Here is a 24,469-nt window from a genome sequence, read left to right as displayed (position 1 = left end):
CAGGCTTGGGGGCTTCATACTCTGGGAGAGCATACATGCCATTGAGTCAGGGTGTAACCCCTTTGTCCTCCCCACACATTTATGTCATAACACCTGTTTTTCTAAATGTGTTTCCCTCGCCATGGGATGCGCTGTCCAACTAATAAGCTTAGTTGGAAATATCTTGCAAGGAGTTTGCGCAGCTAGACATCTCACTCTCTTCTTGCAATTGACCGTCAAACATTTCTCCCTCTCTTTATTAATTGGGCTACCCAAGGGCAACTTAGCATTAATGCGTGACAACGTGAGCAGGTCTCATGGCTGAAGACCCGCATCGCCCAACCCCAAGTGTTCATCAGCTGCGGGGGTCGTCTGAGATATGTTTTGTTAATTGCTGTGTATGTCTGCCACGATCGAGAAAACAAAGAGTTCCTCCCTGGCATCCTGCCGCCGCGCAGGATGTCGTAGAGGGGCAGAATACTGGCACAGTGGTACTGACGACGTCTGCCAGTGGTTGCACTGGCTATATTCGCATGCGGGATCCACTTTAATATGGCGGGTACCATATAACATAATATTGGGCCGTACAACTCCCACCTGGAAGTCAATCCAGACATTTGCAGAGTGTCTCCAGTGTCAGAGCTCATCTTAATGTCTAACAATGCATTGCGGATGACTCTTTGTGACTCCTATGAAGCTGATGCATGCAAGATGAGAACGGTAGACTAACTAGCAGGGTGCAGTGAAAAAAAAAGTATTCAAAACCACGCTGTCAATGATAATCGTTGTCGTACATGCATGTGCACGAAAATAAAGTTTAGTGTAACAAAATCGATGAAATAACAAGAGCAGTCTGTACACGATTAATGAAATCTAATGAGCCCGTCCATACCAGTAAGGGAGAAAATAAATCGAAGACTTCTATGCGGAGAATAGAATGAAAAGGATGAAACGTGTGCCAGAATACTAAGTCCATGATGAAGGTGACAGAGCCCAATGCCTGTCTCATACCAGCGAAGGGGAAAACAAATCGTAGATAATGAAATGTAGATGACAGAGATGAGGTTGTAATGAAAATGAGTCCCGTTGTCCGTTTCGTACCAGGAGAGGAGAAAATAAGTCGAAGGTCACTACATCGAAGAGGAAATAGAAGAAATAAAATATGTACAAGAGGTACGTGCGATATGAGAGTGAATGAGTCCAATATCTGTCTCGTACCAGTAAGGAAAAGACACAAATCGAAGAAAGGAAGAATAACAAGAAACGTATATGCCAGAGATGAATATATGATGAAACTGACCAGTCGAGGGGCGTACGGATCGACGAGGTAGTAGAGAAGGAAATGAAAGACGACTTACTCTGATAGATGGACAGTTTATCATAAGCCCTTCAATTATCTATCAATAGAAAATTAACCGGATGCATAGAAAGACTGTGGGAGTATGCGATGGCGCCCAGGAAGTCATAGAGATGCAGAAGAACAAAGGAGGTGCGCGAGAGCACCGGGCAAAATTAGGAGGTAACTTGAAGACAAGCGCAGGGTGGGAGTGTCTCAGGAAACGTGAGGGTGGTCCGGATGGGTAGACATGAGGGGAGAGGATAAACTCACATAACAACCTTGATCATGTCCGAGAGAGAAGAGCCTGCGGTGACCCAATTCTACCTGTCCGTGGTATACGCCACACCGGTCTCAAACATATCAGAGAATCCAGTGTCAATGAGCACACGGAGGGACACAATGGATGTGTCAGGAGCATGCGGGAGGGCATGCCAAGACGTGTGCAAGGGTCCGAGGGTCTCGCACGACGGTCCAAGAAAGTGTGCAAAGGCAAAGGAGAGGTGCAGGAGGTGCCGGATATGGGGACTTGGGATGCCAGGTGTTCAGATTTCAAGTACGGGACTCCTCCTTCCGAAATGAAAGCGGAATACCATGGGGTCAATACGTTCTAGAGCTTGGCTTGCTAGGTCACCTGTTTGACACGTCAAGCTCCCGTGCGACGAGTCGGCGCGAGTGCACTGGATGCCAACTCGATCTTTCTGTTTTCAACAGCAAAAGGAAGGAGTCAAGTGGCCATCGTAATTTTCTAAGGCACCCAGTAGAATTCCGGCGCGAGTGTGACCTTTCCAGCCTGAGCGTGTGCGTGAAGCTTGAGGCTAAGCCTTGTCTTTGTATGTTAACTGCTTTTGATTGCGGAACAACAACGTTAATTTGTGATTTAGTGGTCCAACGAATTCACACGCCTACATGATGGAGACAACACGTGGTTCTCAAGCTCAAGCTTCAACTTGGCAAGCGCTAAACCTCTAAAAGTGTGATTACCCCGTCAACAACATCCCTGGGGTTTCCAGTTCTCAAGCTCAGGCCTCTCCCAAATCCAATATCTCCATGCAAAATCCTAATTGCACCGAAAATCAGGCTTGCACTTTGTCACATGGTGCCCTTCTGGAAGGGGCAACACCTGCAATAGTGAATTTGGACTCGAGGGTAGCGGGCGCTGCCACGGATGTGGCAGCACAACCTGATCTTCGTCGACAAACCGAGGCAAACTGATGTTCCAAAATTGCTGCGAAATCGTCATTAATATTTCCGTACATGGGACTATTGCAGGCAACCATTTTGCGATGTTCTTCAACAAATCAGGAGGTGGTGGTGATGGCAAAAACACCAAAGGTCTGGAATGAACAATGCGCTGGCGCCAGTTACGTCAGTCGACGATCGTTAACCTACGCCAACTTGAAGGCATCGTTCGATAACATCAATTTGTTCTCCTCGGATCGACTCATGAGCGGACCGAAAATTCTTGTCTGTCCACTGAATCAGGTGAGTCAACGTGCATTCTTTTCGAATCGTTGAATCCGCTTTACGAGGGGCTGATGTTCTCATGGAATTAGGCATGTTTCCAGTGTGTGGTTGTGATCAGTGTTAGCTTGTTCCGGGGGATCTCGATGATATGCTTTTTACGGTGTGGTGTGGTCTGTCTTGTTCTAGGTTGCTACCGGCGTGGCGCATGCGATCAGCAGTTCCTCTCGGCTCGACCTCCAAATGGCGAAATCATATACGAACCGTGACTACTGGAACAAAGTAGGTAACTCACAACCTCAGACGCCAGCTGTTCACAAATTGTAGAACATGCTCGACCTACATGCACACGATGATCTTTCCCACAGGTCTTAAGCATGGCTAATCAGACGAAACCTTACTAGTACGTTATAGGGCTGGTACCCAGCAAGATCTCCCAAATGAAGGTGTAACTACTACTGCGTCGACATTCTCACTAATCCGGCATCATTGATGATTTTCTAACATTTTAGGTCTCTTTGTATGGGAGGTACGCCCAGTAAATTGTTTGGGTGACGGCACCCGAGGCCTAGCCACCCCCGCAACCTGTTTCACAAGGCAATCATTTGACCTTGATTTGTGATGATGCTTCTCAGTTGGACAGCATCAGTTGGTCACAGTTTTTTTTGGTCTCGTACGCGTCAGAGTTGGATTTTGAGACCTATAAAAACTCCACCAACATTATCAGATAGTCCTCAACACTTCAACTTTCAGCACTCCAATTTCAATCATGTTCAACATCTACGCTTTAGCTGTATCGTTCATCGGAGGCGTTATGATTACACTTCTTGCCAATGTTACCTTGGTCAAGCTTCGAAGTATACCGAAGACGCTCCGTGATAGATTATCCTCCTTCATCGTCCGTATTAGACATCTTCGTCACCGGTTATGGATGAACTGACTATCGACGGTTAGGGCTTCATTCGAGCTGTATTTAGTGGCGAACAAGACGACCAACAGGGTAATCTTTTGACAAGGTACGGACGCGCGCGCCCCTTTGAGGCCGTAGTCTGATATTTTATTCGTTTCAGAGCGCAAGTCACCGCAGCATTTCCGCAAGGAACGTGGCAGCGTAATGCCTACGAAGACTATAAGGCAGTTCTCCTCGATGAAGAACTAATATTCCCCTGCGTCTATGCCACAAAGGGCTTTAAATCAGATGAACAGCTCTATTTGTTCATCGACTCGGATGACCTGTCAGGCCCACGTCATATCCGTACTCTTGCCAAGGGACTTTCCACATACCTCCCTCAAGCTCGCCAGCTTGGCCCGAACACCTCCCTCGTTCTTCTTGCCAAGCAAAATGACAACAACTCACGAACAGTAGAGGAATACAATACTCTATTCTGGAAACTCCTCAACGGTCTCGCTAAGCTTGATGAGAAGCCCTGGCCTTCAACTATACCCCGCGACATTGACACAGACAGATGGTGCTTCTGCTTTGGCGGAGAACAATTCTTTACTGTCATCCAAACCCCTGCTCACCAGGTCAGGCGCACGCGTTATGCGCCGGGCCTGACCATGGTCTTCCAGCCAAAGTGGATTTTTGACATTCTCTTCAGCACTGATGCAAAGCGCGCGGGTGCGCTTGCAAAAGTTCGTGCCCTCCTCGCCAAGTACGATCCAATCCCTGTCAGCCCTGAGCTGAAGAACTACAGCGAGGAAGGATCGCGGGAGTCCAAGCAGTACTTCTTGCTGGATGAAAATGTTCCGGCGCCGTGTCCATATGACAAACTCAGTGACTCCGAAGTCATTGCCGCATAAAAGTGAGCTGATGACACCCGGTCAAGTTTCCTCCAATTGACTAATCTCCACAGCGAAGTTCGAACTACGATACCTTCCTAATGCGGAGTCGCAAAGATAATGTAGTGTTTGAAATTTAAATAGTTGTAACTGTAACATACTAGGCGCTGGCGGCTGGGGTTTATTTTTTCGTTGTATTACTGCTTCCCACTCAATACCCAGAATTTGGTTTGCGTTTCCGAGTTAAAGATGCTGCGTGATGCCTTTAGACTTGAAGGAGGATAAGGTTCGTGCAAGAAAAAGCTAATCGGAGATTAAAACCCAGCGAGAGGCCACCGCAACACCATATGCCTATGTCATCCCCTCGCATCACCAAGATGGAGCGCATTGGATGTGATACACGTGTGCCAGTGACATCCTTCGTCGCTGGCACAAGATTAATATTCCACGATTGTCATCAAATTGGTTGGTCGAATCGTTTGTCTCCCAAGTCGTTAATACGTATTTTAGGCTCCAGGTTCTCACCACCATCGGACCTCCTGTCATGTCGGGACTCCGAATCGAGCTTCTGCCAGTGCTTGCTGCCAGTGAACATCCAGTAACTAGTCGTTATTGACTGGGGTGATTAAAGTCAGCTGAGTAGTGCCACCGAACACTCTAACACCAACCATGACCCCACCTCTCTACACTATCATTAGGACGCTATTAAGCACATTCACCCGATTTGTCACTCCCGGATTGACTCACATGGGGATAGATACCCTTCACTCAAAGTTAGGTGTGTTCCACACTCGGACACAGCATATGACAACCATTCATTCGGTTTCTGCCCACCCTGACCATCCATGAAATTGATGGCAAAACAGTCAACCTGAATTTGCGCGAGAGCGTCGCCATTGCGTGCTACATTGACAAGGTTGCACCAGAACCCAACTTGCATATTTCCCTAGGTCATGAGAAGGTCATCATCGAGGAACAGATGTGGGAGTTTGCGAGTCTCGCTGGAGCACATGGTAAACTTGAAATTTCAGTCAGACACATGTAGCATATTATGCTGATTTCATGCTTCAGGTTTCCCTGCTGTTGAAAGGGGTCGTAAAACCCCGTGTGGCCGCTACCGATGCAGGAAAATTTACAGACTCTGCAATTCGCGAACAAATCAAACCAGCTGTAGAGTATCTTGGGACATTGCTTGGTAAAAGAACTAATGGCAGACGAGGGATACGTGTTTGGAAGCAGATTGAGCTGGGCGGACGTATTTTTCTTCCTGCTGCTTGCAGATCTGAAAGCAATCCCGGAGGGCGAATTGCTTTCTCCAAGAATGCTGAACTGGGCCGGATGGAGGAAATGAATAAGTTGGAGGCACCACTCCGAGTACCTTGAGTGTTGGCGCAAGACACCCAGCTCGAGCAGGTATGGTTTAACTTTTGTTCGCAATCATTCGTCCCGCTGACTCGGAGACAGTGCAGGAATTTCTTGTGAATTGAGCTCGAGTCCGTGTTAAATGGAGAAATCAACTCTTGATCTAAGCATGATTTGTAGAACCATCCAGGCAATCTTCGTTGACAAATTGTAAATCTTGAGAATGTTGCAGTCTCCTTCCCACCACTGCTTCGCGTATGAGGGGTAATTTCATTATCAACTGTTGAAATATTATGAGCGCGCTTCCACGATGCAACGCTGCACTGCCATTACATTATCTGTCGCTGGGAGTGGGCCCCCGCACTCCAATAGGGCTGTTGGTCGGGTCTAATCGGTTGAGCAGTTAAACGGTTTCTCTCGCAGACCCGGCACAGAGCTGCGTCTTCGTGCTCGCGGTTGATCGATATCTGACCGTTGGGAAAATTTGAATCATCTCATTCGCTGTACATAGATAGTTTATCAGTGTTGCTATTATTGTTCTAATGCCAGACAAGAAGTAAGCTCTACACAAGCTTTAGGACACCGGCTCGAGTGGTCTATGGATCATCGTTCAATCCTTATACAGTATTAGATATCACAAATCTCCCACCCCCGTAGAATCTTAGCGGCATTCCGCTACTTCTTCGTGCCGTACGCACCGCAGCCTATAAAGTCATGGGCTGATCTACTCTCGATCTGACGCGCTCTCACTCCAGCAGCTTGGAGAGACTTCAAAGCATTGAGAACGAAAGACAACGAGCCGCATACATACGGCTCCCGAAACTTTGCGTCTACATTGCCAAGGAGTTTCGCAGTTGTCAAGACGTCCTTCGTGTGGGATTAGACATGAATGGAGAATGTAAGGTCGGGGGGCGAGTGGCAGCCGTTAACTTTGCTAGATGACATGTTCACAAACGCTTTTTGAATTAAGCTGAGCGTAATGTCCGGCTCCCGCGTTGAAAGGACAGGCGTCGCATCCCAGACGCCAAATCCCTGAGCAGCGAGGTTTGCAATATGACGAGTGAAGCTCAAGAAAGACGTGGGGCCAATTCCGCCAATAGTCCACAACAGTCAATACCCACCATCGCGTGCTGCTGGAGGCTCTGGGACAGGAAGATCACCTCCGACACCTCGCAGTCGAGCGCAGATTTTCAAGTCTGCTACATTAATGTGTTCTCCAGTCAGCTGCGGATCAACACTCTTAACAAGCTGGTGTAAAAATGGAGTGATAAGACCACCTTTGATCGCTCTCATTGTGATAGAGGATGCAAGGCATCTGGGGTTGGAAGCGTAGAGATCGCCCAAGTACGGACACAGTCATCGTTAACTGTGTGCATGACCATAGCCATGATATAATGTCGTGTAGCTGGAAGCACCGTCACGTTGACGGTATACACTAACAGGCAAGCAGTAACGTGGAAGAGTGTATGATTGACGATACGGTAAAGAGATAAGATGCGAGTATGTATGCATCGAGCTATATATACGAATCAGCGTCGTCGGTCCAAATACTGGACAAATAGTACGCGGTGTCCAATCAGTGAGAAGTAAGCAGCTCGCGTCCGTCACGTGGTAAGCCTGGCTTACAGTAGCAGGGAGGATAGTGAAGAAGACCGTTTGGAGTGTCGTCGAGATTGGGTCGTAGGGGACCTCTGGAGTCAAAGACTCGCGAGGTGGTATAGTATGCGTAGATTGGAAGTAGCCTTCGACTTCTTGGGCGGTGAAACTCCGGGTCGTAGGGGACCTGGATATGCTATGCGTAGCTGTGTGTTAGCGCGGAGACAGCCTTGAGTCACTTGGGGCGTGGGCGAGTCCAGATTGTAGGGTTTGGCGAAAAAGGCCAATACGTTTGGCTCCGCGTCGTCATTTAGGATCTAGGCTGTCGAAGCGGAGTAGTCGTGAGAGGGGGCAGCTTGAAGTGTCCAGTGGCACGCTTAGCAACGAAGATCAGAGACTTCATCTTCGAGGTAGAAGACGGGCGATCACCAAGAGAGCACCTCTATACTTCGAACCAAGGCGTCTATCGCGCAGCCGGATCCAGGAAGAGCGACGCCAGGATCGGTAGACGGACTATCGGAGAGAGAGCGCGCCTACATACGTCGGGTAGAGTAGGCGGGTTCAGGGAGCGGAGGATAATGGATGATGGCGGATGTGGTGTCGCTGTTGGTGACTAGAATGAGTGGTCAAAGCTTTGAAGGACAAGGCGGATCATCGAGTGAGAGCGTTCATTCGCGCAATTAGGATGTCGGGCGTGGGTTCTGGTGCGGGTTCCTTTCGAGGCTGTGGTTCAGAACTATCGTCCTAGAACTCAAATGTCAGGTAATGTGGAAATGGAGGATATGTTGCGTCTTACTTCGTGGACAGTGCTCTCATCAGAAAACGATTCACAGTCGTTGCCAGCATTTGAGGCATCGTCCTGAGAAGACGTCGGTACAAGAGTGGTGCTGGAACCGATGGACAGGCGTTTGCAGTAGAGGTCAGGCGAAGCGAGAGTGATGCAAAGTGTACGAGCATTAGAACACTTAATTGAGGCGGACGTTGTTTCCGTCAATTCAATTAAACACTCACCACTGCTGCACCCCAGCGCATCCCCGGGGCCGGGGAATAGGTCATTGCGTCACGTCGACGGGTGATCAATCAGATGGCTCGTGGACCATGTGCATGAGCCATCTTAGTAACGTGAAATTTGTTTGCCAATAAAGAGTGTTACAAGCAACACTGCTAGGTCAAAAGGCCTAGCGGCTGGTCTCGATTTTCGACACTGGCAGCTTGACGTTCTAGGAGAGAGAGAGAGAATTTCTGTATATGCCACAACAAAGAATCAAATCTGGTGTGCCGGGGTTGTTGTACCGAGTACAGCCTGTAAGTACTAAGAAAGGTTCATTCGATGTCTGAGTTGGGTACTTGACTTTCTAGTACATAGGAACACCGGAAGCATCCGGATGAGCGGTCTAAAGTGCCTGTGCCGGAGTTTTCTCCGTTTCCTAGCACATCAAATTTCGAGAATCTAGTGCTTCAAGTTGCCGATCCTTGAAGGAACAATCAACTGGTGCGGGTGCGTTAGCAAGGCGTCAGTGGTGCAGCAAGTTCAAGGTGACTTGCACGGATGGAATTTACAAATTACCTGAGCCCAGCGACCACGCTCGAGAGCTGCAACGTTGGAAAGGTGATGCATGCTCCACTGGCATCTATAAGAAGGAACAACCGTGACTATTGGAGACCTCATCCCCTGTTCCATCTTCACTCACCCAGTGCGTTGTTGATACTTAATATCTCATTAGGTCCCTGGTTCATCTCGGCCGCAAATGACACGGTGCACTGTTCAGTGGCTAAGGATTTGGTTCGGTATGTTATCATGTCAACTGACTGTTTCCTGTTGCTTGCCGACAACTACGTCCCCCCTCCGCCTCCTGGAAGGCACGCTCGAAAAATCCTTCAAAAAATACATGTGATGGATTGTTCTCTGCACGTGTATGTTACATCCTCCATGGCGTGCTAGACATGTTCCACATCGTCCTTGTTATCTTTCATGTCTGTCACTTGGAACACCGCGTGACTCTCGTTCACAGCAAGAAACGATGGATTTTGGTCTGCGGTGCTAAGTGGCTCACCGCAAACATTTTTTACCGTACGCATTCATCGTCATGTTGTCTTTATGGTACACCAGTGACAGGATTTAATTTAGATATACACAGCTGTTCTACTCTTCCTTACCCAACGGCTTGCGATTTCGAGAACACTTATGCGCCGTGTAAAACTGACTACTATTCACGACATCTCTGGTGCATGGGCTGGCCTCGGTTCTGCACTCAGTAGCGTCTAGCGACAAACTGATGTCCCTGCCTCGTGGTGGACGACTCCCGCTGTGGCAACCTACCTTGCGAGCATAACCGTGTTGCATGTCACCTCTTCCACTCTCCTACAATTTCAAACCTTTAATGCTTCTATGACGACTTCCATGCCAACAACACTAGGGTGGCTAGACGATTCATTGTACGGCTCTTTCGCGAACCTGGGACTCATTATCCCATCCCTACCAGTTGTTAATCGTTTAATTGGACTGGTATCTACAGGATTATCCAACACCACTATGACACCCTGAAAATAAGTTCTGTAGCAGGAAATGCGACTGTGAATGCAACGACGGTAACCTCGCGTTACGGATTGATTCTAAATGTGACATACTCTGCGAATACCAGTACGGCGATCGTTCTGTTTGGCCCAGATTCTTCTCGCGCGCTTAATGCAAGCACTTTCTGTCGGTGATTGATGTTTTATCATGCTGAAAAGGTCTACAGGGCCAGACCAGATACATATAGTTCTATGGGTACAATTTGAAGATCTTTCCAGTGAAGTCCTGGAGGTAAGCATTCTCCGAGATAGTTCGCATAGACTGTAGAAGCTGAGTAACAAATTGACTCTAGCTCAATGGTGTCTGTCTTATGGTCTCCACATTATTGGAGATTGAGCCTTCGGTACAGGATGAGGTCGCTGTAAACATGATTTGGCCATATAAGTGTGCGTACGTTTGTTTGTATTGCAATCATAATAGCAAAACCTTTTGCAGCTGTTAATACTACGACTATCACTGACTATGTCATCTACGTCTATTTTATACTATGCTCGCTGTCACCAATACTACAGATAGGACGGTCGATATGCAAACCAACAGTCTGCTGAGTCCCATATTCATATCGCAACCATCTACGCGATGGGAAATGAATCAATTCGAGTGGTCGAATACTAGTTGGCCAGTGCAAGTGCGTTATACGGCGCTCATTTCGAGGGGTTCAATGACACAAATCGTTGAACCTCTATTGCGGACGAGTAGGCCAATTTTTTTCCTTGACTACACTTCTGTATGTCTCATGCACGGCTTGACTTTTAGGTATATCATGTCATTGGTAGGCCTGAATCTCACCTACAATCCAAATACGGCGGCTCTCTTCCGATTTCCAATTTCACTTTGAGACCGGATGAACTAGAACTGGCGGTTGCGAAAGCAGCTGCACAACTCATCTGGTTAGGTAAGGGTATGTTGTGTCTGACGTTTTCTGAGCATCGCCCCGTTTTCTCTCATTCTGTGTCACATGCTTGGCGGGACAATTGGGCACATCCAATGGAGCAATTCAGCGTGGCAATGGGACAGCCTATGTCAACGAGGAGTTCATTGCGCTACGCCTCAACGTAAGTGAACTACACAGATGCTGTTTTTAAATGACTGATGAAGCATGTTGTAGATTAACCTTCTTCCTGTGAGTTTGTGGTGGTATATATGCGATGATTATTCATCGAAAATGGTTCTAGTTGACTTTCGCTGTATCTGCATCGGTGATCATGCTGGGACTGGCGCTACAAACGACAAGAGCATTTGATGCATCACACGACAGTCAGGCTGTTATTCCAAACATAGGTTCTTGTGGTTGGGTCATGGAAGATGTGCATCATCCGATAGAGGCCAACCTGCGGTGAGCAGGCATGATAGATCTTTGTCTTTCAAATATAATATCCGGCGAAGGAGAGCTGGGGAGTTCAACTACTAGCGATGGTGTCGACCACCGTCGTGATAATCGGATGTAACTTGGGTTGGAGAATAGAGGGCTGGCAGGCTGCTGCTTTGTATTTTATCTTTCCGTGGTTCATACTACTCTGGTGCGGAGGTCCGTATTATGATTGTTTTATTTTTGGCGTCGTTTCTGGTTTCAGATGCGGAGTTTTTCTCTTTTTCTCTTACTAGATGGTAGCGGAAATAAGTGCATTGCAGATTGCAGCCCTAGTGGATGGTCTATCATTTCTACTAGTATAAGTATCTCCTCCCAAAAGACGGTCAAATGTTTCTCCCGAGATTCAAACTACTGTAGAGATACGCACTTAGGTTCGACCTCATCTGGGAGTGACCAACTGAACCTTAGGTTCGGGGGTTCGAAGGAGGGTGTGACATGTGACAATTTTCACATAGGTTCGTGCTGCAGATGTGATCTCCTCATGTAGTGCAGATATGATGCTTGTACTCACCCAGAGATGCTTATGAAACAGAGCTATGTCTTTAATTTTACTTCCATCTAGCCATATGTTGTCTTCTCTATATGTTTTTTTCCATATGTGTCACACTTTTAATTCGTTGACCTCAACCTTGGTGTGACTGTCACACGAAATAGGTTCGATTCGCTAGACGTGTCGTTCCTTCCATACTCTGGAGTCTGGACCACTGCAAGGTAGACATTGCATTGACAGGTGATGTGACGGGTCGAGAATAAGTAAAGTTTGCGCGCTTGTCGATCTACGCGCGACAACGTGAGCAGGTCTCATGGCCAAACGGGGTCCGAAGATCCGTATTGCCCAGGCCGCGATATAAGTACTTCGGCTCTGGGCTGCGAGAGTCCTCCAAGATATACCTTGTTGATTTCCGGGTATGTCTGCCACGAACGAGAAAACAAACGAGTTCCTCCCTGGTGTCTTGCCACCGCGTACGGGCAGGACGTTGTCGAGCGGCAGGATAGTGGCACTGAGGACGGGTCTGGTGGTACTGGCTGTACTATTCGCATCCACTTTTCTATGGATGGCGCCATGTAGCATTGGGCCGTACCGGTCCCACCAGGAAGTCACTGCAGATATCTGCCCTCAGGTGTCTGAGCTCATCCCAAAGTCCAACGGCGCTTTGTGGAAGTCTTTGGGTGACACCTATGAAACTGATGCATTTAAGATGAGAGCGATAGACTGGCTTGCAGGGGCCGTTAGAATCCCGTGAGCTTGTCATTCACATTGTGGACCACACAAGAGCACTCACTGGTACTAGAACAGAATCTTATGATCAGATGGGTCCTGTCGGGACTGACCCACGCTGGGAGAAATTTGGTGCTTTTCATGACTATCTGTTGAAGGCCTTTCCACTGGTGTAGGTGCACTTCTATTTCATTGTGTCTAGACTGATTATCCCTGTAATTGCACAGTCATGCTTCCCTTGAAGTTACGAAAGTCAATACGTATGGCCTGATATACGTATGGAAAGGAACGAGCAGCTCTCTCAAGCCTCTCTTGCTTGCAGCCCACCAAGGTGAGCCTACTGCCCTTCTTGCATGGCGAGTCCTTAGAATTTTTGTGATACAGACGTTGTTCCCGTGGAGGATACCACAATTGACCAATGGCAGCATCCACCTTTTTCTGGGTACTTCGACGGTCCGTGTGTTCTCTTATGATTTATCCGATAACCCCTAATGAGCATGATAGGTGAGCGAGTATGGGGACGCGGCTCGCAAGACGACAAAAGCGGGCTGATAGGTGAGCTCTTCGCAAGTTATACGCTTTACGTTTGGCCAATCATGGATGCACAGGCATCATGTATAATATATCTCATAGCCTTTCTCTCACTCTCACTTATGTTTTGCGTTAGGTCCGCCATGGAGAGCATGCTGGAGAACAAGTTTCAGCCAGCTCGAACCGTAGTTTTGGCATCCGGTTTCGACGAGGAGACCAGCGGCCTTCATGTAAGGACATCAACCCACAATTTGACAACTAGGCTGAACCATCGATAGGGCGCTCAAATGTTGGCACCAGTATTACTGGAGATGTTCGGTGAAAACGGTTATGCTATGCTAGTGGATGAAGGCTGTAAGATGGTCTCTCTTTGCCATCAGCCAAACATTCTTAACCGGCACTGCTTTGGGTTATAGCTGGATATGGCGAACAGTTTGGCCGAGTCGTCGCAACTCCCGGTATTTCCGAGAAAGGGTATTTGGATGTGATGATAAATATCGCATCTCCTGGTGGACACTCAAGTCTTCCACCGCTTCACACTGTAGGTTTTTACTCTAGAATTAATGGCTGGGTGCTCATGTCAGCATAGAGCATTGGCATACTGGCGGATATGCTCGTCAATATTGAGAGAAATCCATTCGAAGTCCATCTTGTAAGTTCTGGAACACCAATAGGACAATAGTATAACTTTTGCGCAAATCTCGCAGGCAAGAGGTTCACCGACGTACAAGATTGCGCAATGTCTTGTTCACACACCTGACCTTCCTGCATCGCTGCGAAGAGATATCATTCACGCAGAACACAATGAACTTGCTCTTCGCCGCGCTGAGCAAGAACTCTTCAAGAACCCGATGTTCAAAAATCTTGTCGGAACCACTCAAGCTATTGACCTCATTCATGGAGGGGTAAAAGTCAATGCCCTGCCAGAGCAAGCTTGGGCGGTAGTGAATCATCGCATTTCGACGCAGAGGTTGGCGATCAATCAATATCGCACAATTGCATGCTAACACCGAGTCTAGTTCCGTTACTGCAACGAAAAGGCGTGACACTGAGCTGCTCATATCGCTAGCAAGCCAATTCAACCTATCATATACCGCTTTTGGTGCTAGGATTACTGATGCCGATGCTCCCGCGTTTGGCACCTTGACACTATCTGAGGCTTATACGCATGGGCTCGAGCCTGCTCCAGTCTCACCCACCGGACATGACGCCGTTCCTTATCAATTGTTATCTGGCACTATCAGAGCTGCATATAACTCTCACAGAGGTCTCTCAGACGATGATAGCTTGATCATCAGTCCTGGAATTATGTCAGGCAACACAGGTCAGCGATATCGTTTGGCTATCACCATGTGGTTCTTACGCCCTTGATAGACACGAGGTACTATTGGAAGCTGACTGAGCACATCTTCCGCTATGGCCATACAGATGGTGCTAGGGGTGGAAGCATCATTTCTGGGGTACACACCGTCAACGAGGGTGAGACTTGATTTGTTTTCCCTTTCCCGAAACGTATTTGATACATGATTTCATGGCAGCCATCAAAATCAGCAACTTCGTTGAAATGATTCGATTCTTCACCACACTTATTCTCAACGTTGATGAATCGGAGTTGCCTTGAGTCTAAGACTCTATACAATAGGTTTTATGCGGCGGAAGCTTTATAGCATTTGAATTAAATTGGTAGATACCACGGTCCACGGATAAGATATGTAGCGACGACTCATGACAACCTTTTGGCACCAAACCTTCACATGACACTTGACCTTCTGACTTGTGCTGATATTAATGGATATCCAAAAAGCCCGTGAAACAGTTTAGTGGGGGTCCAGTCTCCAGCTTGAAGTGACAAGGAAGATCATTGTAATGCCGCCACGTCGGTAACGTGATCTCCAAGTACAGGTATGTCGAGCTATATATATGGATCTGTATCGGTGTCCAATCAGCGATGTAGGTAAGACCCGTCATCGAAATGGCTGCGTCATGTGCTGCGTTAGCGATATAGTACTAAGCGCTCATCAGGCTTACAATCATTTCCTTGTTTTTCAGACTTCTGTCGTATAACATGTCGCAAGCTAACCTAGTTGAAAAGAAGGCCAACGAGCTTCCAGGCGTCAACGCCAGGAGTTCCACTACGAAGTTTTCGAAGGCCAAGGCTATCGCATTCAAGATCACACTTGTCACCGCACTCGCAATCTCTGCTTCAACATACTTCGTCAAAAGACCCTCGAAAGGTTTTCCTGTCGGCACCCTCGATGATGGCGTAGATTTGTGTCCTCAGGCGGATGAACTTGTTCCCGAGAAGAACGGGGTGATCTGGGAAAGTCTTCAACTCGCGTACAGTACTGAGGAGTTCAAAGCGAGAGCCATAGACTGGCTTGGGGGAGCTGTGCGAATTCCGTGCGTTTGTTCCGCCCGCGAATTGTTGGGTGTCTGTGCTAAATACAGCCTCCATACAGCACGGAAACGTTCGATGACATGGGAGAAGTGGCAGAACCTGTTTGGGAGAAGTTCCTCCCGTTGCATGATTATCTGAAAGACTCGTTCCCTTTACTGTAAGTACTTTTCTGTACTGTGCCATTGTCCAGTTGCCCAGTTCACAACTTTATATTGTGTGCCAGTCACTCAAACTTGGACCTTACGAAAGTCAATACATACGGACTGTTGTACGTATGGAAAGGCTCAGACAGTGCTTTGAAGCCACTCCTCCTCGCTGCTCACCAGGGTAAGTTCATTTGTGCATCATACATATCTCTATGATGATAACTTATTGGCCGCTAGACGTGGTCCCTGTCTTGGAAACGACAATTGATGAATGGCAGTATCCGCCATTCTCCGGTTACTTTGATGGTCTGTACAGTAGTTTCATAATACGTAGCATGTTTTTAACTGATACTTTGGCAGGGGAGAGCCTTTGGGGGTCGCGGGTCGTGCGATGATAAGAGCGGTCTAATTGGTAGCGTTTCAACGACTAGTTTTATTCCTGAACTCATTGGTTGTGTCTAGGGATCATGTTTGTGTCCTTGAGATGTTCAAGAAAAGTATACTGATTGCCCTAGGTCTGCGATTGAATCTATGCTAGAGAACGGCTTCAAGCCGACTCGCACGATTGTGATCGCGTCAGGATTCGACGAGGAAGTAAGTGGAATGCGGGTAAGTTGCTAAAATTCTGCGCAGCCACCCAGGCACGTTAACATTGAATACTGGTTCAAGGGTGCATCTTCCCTAGCTACCGAAATGCTAGAGAGATTCGGAGAAAATGGCTTTACCATGCTTCTCGACGAAGGATGTGAGTTATTGTTGGACTAACTAAAACGATGAATAATGGGGTTCTGGTTGATAGCTGGGTACAGTGAAGTATATGGTCGTGTTATTGCAGTACCTGGAATTGCCGAGAAAGGTTCCTTGAACGTCCAAATCAAAGTTACATCTCCCGGTGGCCATTCTAGTCTTCCTCCACCTCATACAGTGAGATTGCTCATGCTCAATTCTTCACCAATCATTTCTGAATTTCTAAGAGCATCGGTATGCTTGCAGAGCTCCTTGTACAGTATGAGAAAAAACCCTTTGAGGTCCACCTGGTGAGCTTTAAGAGACTAACTGTGATGAATGCACTGATACTTTTTCTGCAGACAAGAGGATCACCGACTTACAAGAACGCTCAATGCATGGCTCAACACGCACCAGGCATTAGTTCTTCGCTAAAGGAACATATGTTACGTGCAGAGCACTGTGATGGAGCACTTCGTGCCGCTGAGCAGGAACTCTTTAAGAACCGTGCTTTTATGAGTCTTGTCGGTACTACTCAAGCTATCGATCTCGTGGACGGTGGAATGAAGGTAAACGCTCTCCCAGAACAGGCGTGGGCCATTGTGAATCACCGGATTTCTACAGAAAGGTAGGATTTTTAATACAAACGAATCTCGTGGTTAATACGTTCAATCTTATTCGTAGTTCCATTGTGGCCACAAAAGCGCGCGACATCGAATTGTTGGAATCTCTCGCAAACGAGTTCAATCTGTCTTACACGGCCTTTGGTGGCCATATTTCCAATGAGGATGCGCCTTCATATGGCACCTTGATTCTCTCCACTGCGTTTGGCGATGGCTTAGAGCCAGCACCAGTCACTCCGTCTGGCGAAGACGCTGCGCCGTTTCAGCTTTTATCTGGGACTATCAAGGCAGCCTACAACTCCCATAGAAATATTTCTGGTTCAGATGCAATCATCGTGAGCCCAGGCATCATGTCCGGTAACACAGGTGGGGTTTTGAGCACGCATCGCACTAGCTTTGGTAACGATTGGAATACAGATACACGATTCTACTGGAAGTTAACTGACCATATTTTCCGATATAATCACCTTGGGGTAGCCGGCGGAGGGTCTCTTCCTTCTGGCGTGCACACAATCAACGAAGGTACACATTTTAGACTGGTTTCTCGGCAATTGAAAGGCTAATTGTTTTCCAGCAATCTCCATCAATAGCTTCGTTGAGATGATCCGATTCTACACCACTTTGGTTCTCAACGTAGACGAATCATCCCTTCCTTAGGGTAGTCTCAAGTTTGGTATCAACATATTATTGGAGGTTTGCCATGTGATTTCTACACGTCACTATCATTGCACAGCTTAGCAATGAGCAATTCCCTCGCTTGCAGACTTCTGATATATCTGAGGTCTGAGCTGGCAGTTAAGAGCGATGTGATATTCGGGCTCATGAGTTTAGAGTCTAGACTCGAACGCATAAATCATATTCAAGATCTTCATGTGTCCTTTCTGCTGATGTTGCACCGCACTGTCCCGATGAGTCGCCCTTGTTGTGGATTCCAGTCTCTCCTGGGTGTCTGCTCTCGAATTGGGTTGTCCCTGACTATCAAATGTGGATTGAACGGTGTATTTACAAAACTTATAACCACGGTACGTGGCATCTAGTGGTCAAATAAACAGAACCACCTGACTAGTTGCTTGAGAAGGTAGTATTCTAAAGAACTGGAAGCCCACGGTTCCAATCACATGTCTATCTGTCTGGAGTCTGCATCGGTGAAATCTCGGAGAGAAACAAACATGCTCCGTGCGCTGTAGCAGTCGTATCGTCAGTACTTGTTCATTGTCATAGTGCAAATTACTTAGCAAGTCGACACAGGTAAGTTGACATCTTTGCTCCCAAGAACGATGTTGAGATGACAGCCATTGATCGCCGTGCCGTACAAATGTGTAATGGTTTCAAAAATTCTCGTCACGAATGTTGGCAAGGCCATTCCACGCCGAGACTTGGAGCACATTCAAATTTTATACCTATCTATCGCCAGAGACTTGGCCGTTTTGATCGGCGGCTGGTCGAGACAGTCAACAAAGCGGCCTACCCCTACTCAGTATCTGTTGTTTCTGAAAATATCATGTGGGGCCCCAGTATTCGGATAGATCTTAGATGATCTCCTGTGAATGTCCGGAGGCTAATGTTTCAAATTCGCATTGACCATGATGGGGGCAATTCAAAAGCTCGTTACGCCTGCTATCGGCTATAGATGAATAGCTACGAGTGGCTATATGATCATCATCTGACTGCTCATGCCCGTTTTGCGTGTATTCAAATGGGGCTCCTTCTCAGGGACTTTGCGGTACTTGACATATAAAAGATGGGGTGTTAGGTAGGATCATCAACATTCTTTGAGCTCTCCACTTGAAACTAACATGGGTCACCCAGAAGAAGTCGATGTCATCATTGCTGGGTAATTGCATGTTTAACTAGTACTTTGAAATTATACTAAGAATTTATCATAGTGGAGGCCCTGCAGGTGCAGTGGACATGTAGGACATGTGTCATCATGCAACTGACTTAGGCACTTTCTACAAAGGATGTGTCGTCGCCGGACGGTTGGCGTATGCGGACCCTACCCTTAAGGTCATGCTCATCGAAGGTATGTCTGCTGAAAGCATTTCTTTACTGACCGCTCAACATGAGCTGCAGGTGGTGCCAACAACCGCGATGATCCCTGGGTTTATAGGTATGCTCTTCACACAAATAATCAAAATTGCCCTGACTTTTAACAGACCTGGCATATACGTGAAGAACATGCAACGTGACGGAATGTTGGTCTTTACTATATGCTAGTGTTTTGTCCTGCTAACTTCCTGTCAGCAATGACAAGGCCACATTTTACACCGATACTCAACCTTCCCCATACTTGAGAGGAAGGCAGAGCATTGTACCGTACGTTGTTTACCATCATCATCCGAATGATTACTGACCATTGTTTCAAGGTGTGCTAACATCCTTGGTATACATTTTTTACCCCTGTATGGCTGTATATCTCACGAAGTTTCTTGGACCTGAACAGGCGGTGGTAGCAGGTAAGCTACGCAATCCGCTGACCTATCGCTGGAATTAATTACATCTCTGACAGCATCAACTTCCAAATGTACACAAGAGTGAGAACGAGAAATTAACCAAAAGTTCATGCGCTAAATTTAGTTTGACAGGCATCTGCATCTGACTGGGGTTTGTCAAAATGGTCTTGCCAAGATGAAATCACAAACAACTAAATAAACTCAATAGATGACTTCAAGGCCGAAGGTTGGACAGCCAAGGGTTTGTGTGATCACACCAATCATTATCATCCATGCATTGATGGTTTTTGTAGACCTTCTTCCTCTCATGAAACGGGTTCGTGTCCTGCACCAGAGAAGAGCAAGTAGTACTAATAATAGCTCTTATGTAGCTCGAAAATTACCAGAAGCCGGTCAACAACGATACTCACGGATATGATGGTCCAATCGCCATCAGTAACGGTGGGCAGGTCACTCCGCTTGCTCAGGACTTTTTGAGAGCTGCACATGCCATCGATGTTCCCTTCAGCGGTAAGACCCGAGGCTCTATCACGAGGAAAAAGACTGACTAGTGATTTATACAGACGACCTCCAGGGTATGGATGACTGACTTGCATCTCTACCTGCTAATCATTGATTACAGATCTTACCACTGCTCACGCTTCTGAGATCTGGGCCAAATACATCAATCGTCATACTGGTCGCCGCAGTGATGCTGCCACCGGTGAGTATACCTCTGACCACTTGGTTGTTTTAGCTCACGAAATCCAGCATACGTCCACGGCGTCATGGACACTCAGAGCAACTTATACTTGCGCACGAATGCCCGTGTATCTCGCGTAATATTTGAGGGTACCAAGGCTGTTGGTGTCGCATACGTCCCATCCAGAAATCGTGCGAACAACGCTGCGGTTCAGGAGACTATTGTAGGCTTCACTCTCATCCATGCTTATGTATGTCTAACAAGAGCCACAGGTCCGGGCTCGCAAGATGGTTGTCTTGAGCAGTGGAACTTTGGGCACTCCGCAGGTAGGATGTTATGTTCAAGTGTTTTTCATTTGGGAACCTGATATATTTGTGTAGATTTTGGAGCGATCTGGTGTCGGGTCAGCAAGTATGCTCAAACAACTCGATGTCAAGGTTGTCAGTGACCTTCCGGGCGTGGGGTGCGTGCACAACGAAGCCCTCGTGAAGACACTGCTAACACTTGACACAGCGAGGAATACCAAGATCATTACACAACTCTGTCAAGTAAGTCTACAGAGCACTCGATCCAGGTGCACTGCTGAGGCTGTGATCTTAGTTTACCGCGTTTCTAACGAGTCGACAACCTTGGACGATTTCCTGCGTGGTGATGTACAGGCTCAGAAGGAGGTAAGTCTGGTGATAATGCAGACGCTTGCACAGACACTCAAGGAACTAGATTTTCGCCGAGTGGGAGGTGAGCCCAGAAAAGGCACGCCTATCATCGAATGCCATCGATGCCGGCTTTAAGGTCAGCTTTCAAAGTGATTGTTAGACTTAAGTTGTCTGGGTTCAAACACATTAGTAGATTCGTCCTACTGAAGAGGAGCTGAAAGAAATGGGTCCAGAGTTCAACGCTCTTTGGGACAAATACTTCAAAGACAAGCCTGACAAGCCAGTCATGTAGGTATTTAAAGCTTGTTCCAGTTTTTGGCTCAACTGTCCTCGTAGGTTTGGATCCATCGTCTCAGCAGGTAAGATTAGTAAGATGTCATTCACAGTGATCTAACAACTAATACGCATATTAGCTTATGCGGATCATTCCCTCCTTCCTCCTGGCAAGTACATGACAATGTTCCAGTACCTCGAATACCCTGCCAGCCGTGGAAAGGTTAGCTGGCGTCTATCTCCAATCTAGTGTTGAACTCATGTTGCGCGGCCAGATCCATATCACTTCTCCCAGTCCTTACGTCGAACCCTTCTTTGACAGTGGTTTCATGAACAATAGAGCTGACTTTGCCCCACTCCGCTGGAGCTACAAGAAGACTCGCGAGGTTGCGAGACGCATGGATGGTCGGCGAAGCCCACTTCCGAACATTTTCACCTCGTGAACTCATCTCGCCTTTCTTTTTAGCCTTCCGTGGCGAACTTACTTCTCACCACCCACACTTCCACCCTGCTTCGCCAGCTGCTGCTCGTGACATCGACATCAAGACAGCCAAGCAAATGATGCCTAACGGCTTCACCGTTGGAATCCACATGGGTTCGTGACTGACCTTCTCCTTGTACTGGAGCTTTGTTGAATGACTCACCATGCTTAGGTACCTGGCACAAGCCTGGCGAACCATACGATGCAAGCAAGGTGCATGATGAGATCAAGTACAACAAGGACGACGACGAGGCCATCGACAATTGGATCGCAGGTAAGAAACTCTGGGAGACTCTGCGTGATCTCGTCTCTGAGCTCCAAAAACTGTGCAGATCACGTTGAGACTACCTGGCACAGTCTAGGTGAGTACCGTACCGAGAATGACTTGTGACGAAATGATACTAAACTCTCAAACAGGAACCTGCGGTACGGCAGTCTCTCTACAAATAATCGAAAAAGACCACTAAATTGGCTCTTAGCTATGAAGCCTCGTTCAGAGGGAGGTGTTGTTGATCATCGCCTCAATGTCTATGGTACCCAGAACTTGAAGTGTGTCGATTTGAGTATCTGTCCTGTAAGCGACCATGAAATATCCAAGTGGCTCTTTCTTACCTTATCATGTAGGACAATTTGGGCACGAACACCTACTCGTCTGCGCTCCTCGTTGGCGAGAAGGGAGCAGATCTTATCTGTGAGGAGCTCGGTCAGTGAATTGCTATCTTTTTAAGACTGTCATCGCTGAAGGAGTTGTATATTAGGCATTAAGGTCAGGACGCCTCACGCCCCTGTTCCCCACGCGCCCATCCCACTAGGTCGCCCTGCAACTCAGCTTGTCCATTGAAGTAGTTGGGTTGTCGTGATTGAGAAATTGCCAGATCCCAATACCCCGAAATTCATGTACATTATACATGGTATATTTATGTATGACCATGACATCAATTTAAGTTATTCGGGTAGTTCTTGAAAGGAAAACATCCAGCTAGGCTCGTGCTGGTCAGTGCTTAATGATCGGCTGGATGTGACTGGGGCGCAATAGCAGAGTAAGCTTTACAATTGGCGAGATAATTCATTTCTGTCCTCGAGATCTGGGATATATTGATCAACTATATGCGGGAGCCATAAACATCCTGTGGCTCAACACCAGCTTGGCCTTTGCGAGCATTGGCCTGACCCCACCTTGAAAAGATAAGTGAGTAGGTTGTAATGAGATCAGCTGAAAAAATACTTTTTGATGCGGATGCTTTCAATCTGGATGAAGCCTGTGGTGTCTGTTGGCTCAAACCCACCGAGCTCGTCCATGGAAGATTGATGTTCATCATAAAGACCCTGAAAAGCAGGTAAGAAAGCATGAGAATCGTACATCAAATTCGTTACCTCATCGGAGTAGCGGCCGATAACAACGACGTTACCCTTGTAGAGCTTTAAGCGCACTGTTCCATTGACGGTGCGCTGGCTCGCGGGGATGGCGCTAGTTACGAACTCGCGCTCAGGGGTGAAGAAATGGCCATTGTAAAGAATACGGGCCAGTTCGATGGTAATGAACTGATCACGAAGAGCACGAACATTGCGGTCGAGCGTGAGACCTTCAATGTCCATATGCGCGACACGTAAAATAGTCGCTGCAGGCGACTCATAACAACCACGAGACTTGACGCCGATAAATCGGTTTTCGACAATGTCGATACGGCCAACACCATGCTTCCTCGCGACTGCATTGAGGGCGAGGAAGATGTCGACGGGATCAGTGAGAGGGGTCTGGTTAGCAACTACAACCTTCACGGGAAGGCCAGCCTTGAACTCGATCGACAACTGTTCAGGCTCCGCTGGTGCATCTTGGAGGGACGCGGTGAGTTTCCACATGTCGTCGGGAGGTGTGGTGTTCGGATCCTCGAGGATTCCTGCCTCATAGGAGATATGGAAGAGGTTCTCGTCAGTTGACCATGGTTTCGCAGCAGTCTGTTGCACTGGAATTCCCTTCTCCGCCGCGTATGCAAGTAGTGCTTGTCGGCCAGGGAAACGGTTATAAAACTCTGGATGTTAGGGATTAGCGAAAAAGTTTTGTAAGTTCGGGAAATTGGGTCACCAGGAAGTCTCCAAGGAGCGATGACCTTAATATCGGGCTTAAGACCATAGAAGGCAAGTTCAAAGCGAACCTGATCATTCCCTTTGCCTGTGCAGCCGTGCGATACATAGCTGTCAGAAGATCGCTGAGCTCAGGTGAGTGGAAGATAAAAGCGAGGCTTACTCGCAACCCTCTTTGTCCGCAACGGATATCATACCGCGAGCAATAACAGGACGAGCGAGAGAAGTTCCAAGTAGATATACATTCTACGGTGCCGATCAGCTCATGATAACTGTCAGAGGAGGGCACTTACTTCGTAGATGCAGTTTGCTTGTACAGCAGGGTAGATTAACTGCGTCACAAATTCACGCTTCAGGTCCTGCAAGTTTGTGAGCGATAGGTACGGCAAGGTTAACGCTAGAAGAATTCCAAACCTCCACGAAGAATTTCTTTGCACCAACACTGAGTGCCTTCTTTCTAGCTGCTTCGAAATCCTGTACAAACAATCAGTTACCAGCAGCGTATAACAGAATATATCAGTACCTCCTCCTGACCGACGTCAGCCATGAAGGCGTAAACCTCATAGCCCTCCTCGATCAACCATGCCAAGATGCATGAAGTGTCTGCAGGTCTTGATATTTAACGATAATCTCCCCCACGCAGATCAACTTACCAAGGCCGCCAGAGTATGCTAGCAAAACACGACCTTGTGCAGGGGGTGACATTGTTGCCAATAGAGGGCACACGGAGGAG

The 24,469-nt window shown here is 47.5% G+C and overlaps 9 protein-coding genes across 9 annotated transcripts; 8 read left to right on the top strand and 1 right to left on the bottom strand.

The window, feature by feature from the left end:
* Positions 1-1,141: 1,141 nt before the first annotated feature.
* DFJ58DRAFT_835801 (uncharacterized protein) lies at positions 1,142-3,183 on the top strand (the record flags this gene model as incomplete). The annotated part of the gene is made up of 8 exons (XM_041392258.1): positions 1,142-1,152; positions 1,407-1,468; positions 1,613-1,914; positions 2,200-2,291; positions 2,329-2,464; positions 2,588-2,800; positions 2,969-3,061; positions 3,148-3,183. 8 exons carry the CDS (start codon positions 1,142-1,144, stop codon positions 3,181-3,183), a joined length of 945 nt encoding a protein of 314 aa, XP_041250791.1.
* A 158-nt stretch (positions 3,184-3,341) lies between these two features.
* DFJ58DRAFT_177270 (YqcI/YcgG family-domain-containing protein) lies at positions 3,342-4,860 on the top strand. The gene is made up of 4 exons (XM_041379056.1): positions 3,342-3,677; positions 3,734-3,795; positions 3,850-4,584; positions 4,636-4,860. Exons 1-3 carry the CDS (start codon positions 3,549-3,551, stop codon positions 4,580-4,582), a joined length of 924 nt encoding a protein of 307 aa, XP_041250790.1. The 5' UTR covers positions 3,342-3,548; the 3' UTR covers positions 4,583-4,584; positions 4,636-4,860.
* A 31-nt stretch (positions 4,861-4,891) lies between these two features.
* Positions 4,892-5,912, top strand: DFJ58DRAFT_754440 (uncharacterized protein; the record flags this gene model as incomplete). Its single annotated transcript, XM_041388000.1, has 4 exons — positions 4,892-5,026; positions 5,079-5,339; positions 5,428-5,574; positions 5,764-5,912. The coding sequence occupies exons 2-4, from the start codon at positions 5,231-5,233 to the stop codon at positions 5,910-5,912; spliced, it is 405 nt and encodes a 134-aa protein (XP_041250789.1). The 5' UTR covers positions 4,892-5,026; positions 5,079-5,230.
* Positions 5,913-9,533: 3,621 nt separating this feature from the next.
* On the top strand, positions 9,534-10,165 carry DFJ58DRAFT_177250 (uncharacterized protein; the record flags this gene model as incomplete). Its single annotated transcript, XM_041379055.1, has 2 exons — positions 9,534-9,590; positions 9,648-10,165. Coding segments are annotated over 2 exons (195 nt in total), but the record flags the coding sequence as incomplete, so codon positions are not given.
* Positions 10,151-11,559, top strand: DFJ58DRAFT_909747 (uncharacterized protein). The gene is made up of 9 exons (XM_041395149.1): positions 10,151-10,207; positions 10,261-10,325; positions 10,387-10,480; positions 10,607-10,722; positions 10,851-10,995; positions 11,022-11,149; positions 11,203-11,217; positions 11,270-11,430; positions 11,481-11,559. Exons 3-9 carry the CDS (start codon positions 10,405-10,407, stop codon positions 11,503-11,505), a joined length of 666 nt encoding a protein of 221 aa, XP_041250787.1. The 5' UTR covers positions 10,151-10,207; positions 10,261-10,325; positions 10,387-10,404; the 3' UTR covers positions 11,506-11,559.
* A 570-nt stretch (positions 11,560-12,129) lies between these two features.
* On the top strand, positions 12,130-15,000 carry DFJ58DRAFT_176906 (uncharacterized protein). Its single transcript, XM_041379054.1, has 12 exons — positions 12,130-12,706; positions 12,759-12,857; positions 12,913-13,016; positions 13,070-13,138; positions 13,190-13,446; positions 13,495-13,570; positions 13,633-13,757; positions 13,806-13,868; positions 13,924-14,186; positions 14,236-14,540; positions 14,591-14,695; positions 14,755-15,000. Exons 1-12 carry the CDS (start codon positions 12,375-12,377, stop codon positions 14,835-14,837), a joined length of 1,881 nt encoding a protein of 626 aa, XP_041250786.1. The 5' UTR covers positions 12,130-12,374; the 3' UTR covers positions 14,838-15,000.
* DFJ58DRAFT_865513 (uncharacterized protein) lies at positions 14,920-17,766 on the top strand (the record flags this gene model as incomplete). Its single annotated transcript, XM_041394160.1, has 13 exons — positions 14,920-15,616; positions 15,676-15,771; positions 15,838-15,941; positions 15,998-16,070; positions 16,121-16,146; positions 16,223-16,229; positions 16,276-16,354; positions 16,394-16,505; positions 16,560-16,684; positions 16,735-16,797; positions 16,849-17,114; positions 17,171-17,631; positions 17,684-17,766. Exons 1-13 carry the CDS (start codon positions 15,282-15,284, stop codon positions 17,764-17,766), a joined length of 1,830 nt encoding a protein of 609 aa, XP_041250785.1. The 5' UTR covers positions 14,920-15,281.
* A 1,122-nt stretch (positions 17,767-18,888) lies between these two features.
* DFJ58DRAFT_754395 (GMC oxidoreductase-domain-containing protein) lies at positions 18,889-22,534 on the top strand. Its single transcript, XM_041387999.1, has 32 exons — positions 18,889-18,943; positions 18,996-19,009; positions 19,070-19,132; positions 19,183-19,219; positions 19,266-19,304; positions 19,354-19,425; positions 19,476-19,492; positions 19,553-19,565; positions 19,619-19,643; positions 19,695-19,713; positions 19,771-19,803; positions 19,856-19,878; positions 19,934-20,072; positions 20,126-20,137; positions 20,185-20,265; positions 20,313-20,467; positions 20,517-20,570; positions 20,625-20,707; positions 20,758-20,792; positions 20,845-20,915; positions 20,965-21,036; positions 21,094-21,188; positions 21,237-21,259; positions 21,314-21,396; positions 21,449-21,578; positions 21,640-21,768; positions 21,827-21,928; positions 21,987-22,016; positions 22,072-22,080; positions 22,134-22,228; positions 22,279-22,357; positions 22,413-22,534. Exons 1-32 carry the CDS (start codon positions 18,906-18,908, stop codon positions 22,493-22,495), a joined length of 1,953 nt encoding a protein of 650 aa, XP_041250784.1. The 5' UTR covers positions 18,889-18,905; the 3' UTR covers positions 22,496-22,534.
* DFJ58DRAFT_754392 (putative argininosuccinate synthase) lies at positions 22,535-24,441 on the bottom strand (the record flags this gene model as incomplete). Its single annotated transcript, XM_041387998.1, has 10 exons — positions 22,535-22,633; positions 22,758-22,830; positions 22,880-22,980; positions 23,029-23,684; positions 23,738-23,847; positions 23,900-23,982; positions 24,030-24,095; positions 24,151-24,210; positions 24,260-24,339; positions 24,390-24,441. The coding sequence occupies 9 exons, from the start codon at positions 24,439-24,441 to the stop codon at positions 22,758-22,760; spliced, it is 1,281 nt and encodes a 426-aa protein (XP_041250783.1). The 3' UTR covers positions 22,535-22,633.
* Between the last annotated feature and the right edge of the window lie 28 nt (positions 24,442-24,469).

Source organism: Suillus subalutaceus, assembly GCF_016647625.1.
Source record: "Suillus subalutaceus strain FC151 chromosome Unknown DFJ58scaffold_2, whole genome shotgun sequence".
NCBI lineage: Eukaryota > Fungi > Basidiomycota > Agaricomycetes > Boletales > Suillaceae > Suillus > Suillus subalutaceus.
Note: the sequence above shows the minus strand (reverse complement) of the source record. Positions and strands in the feature narration are given on the sequence as shown.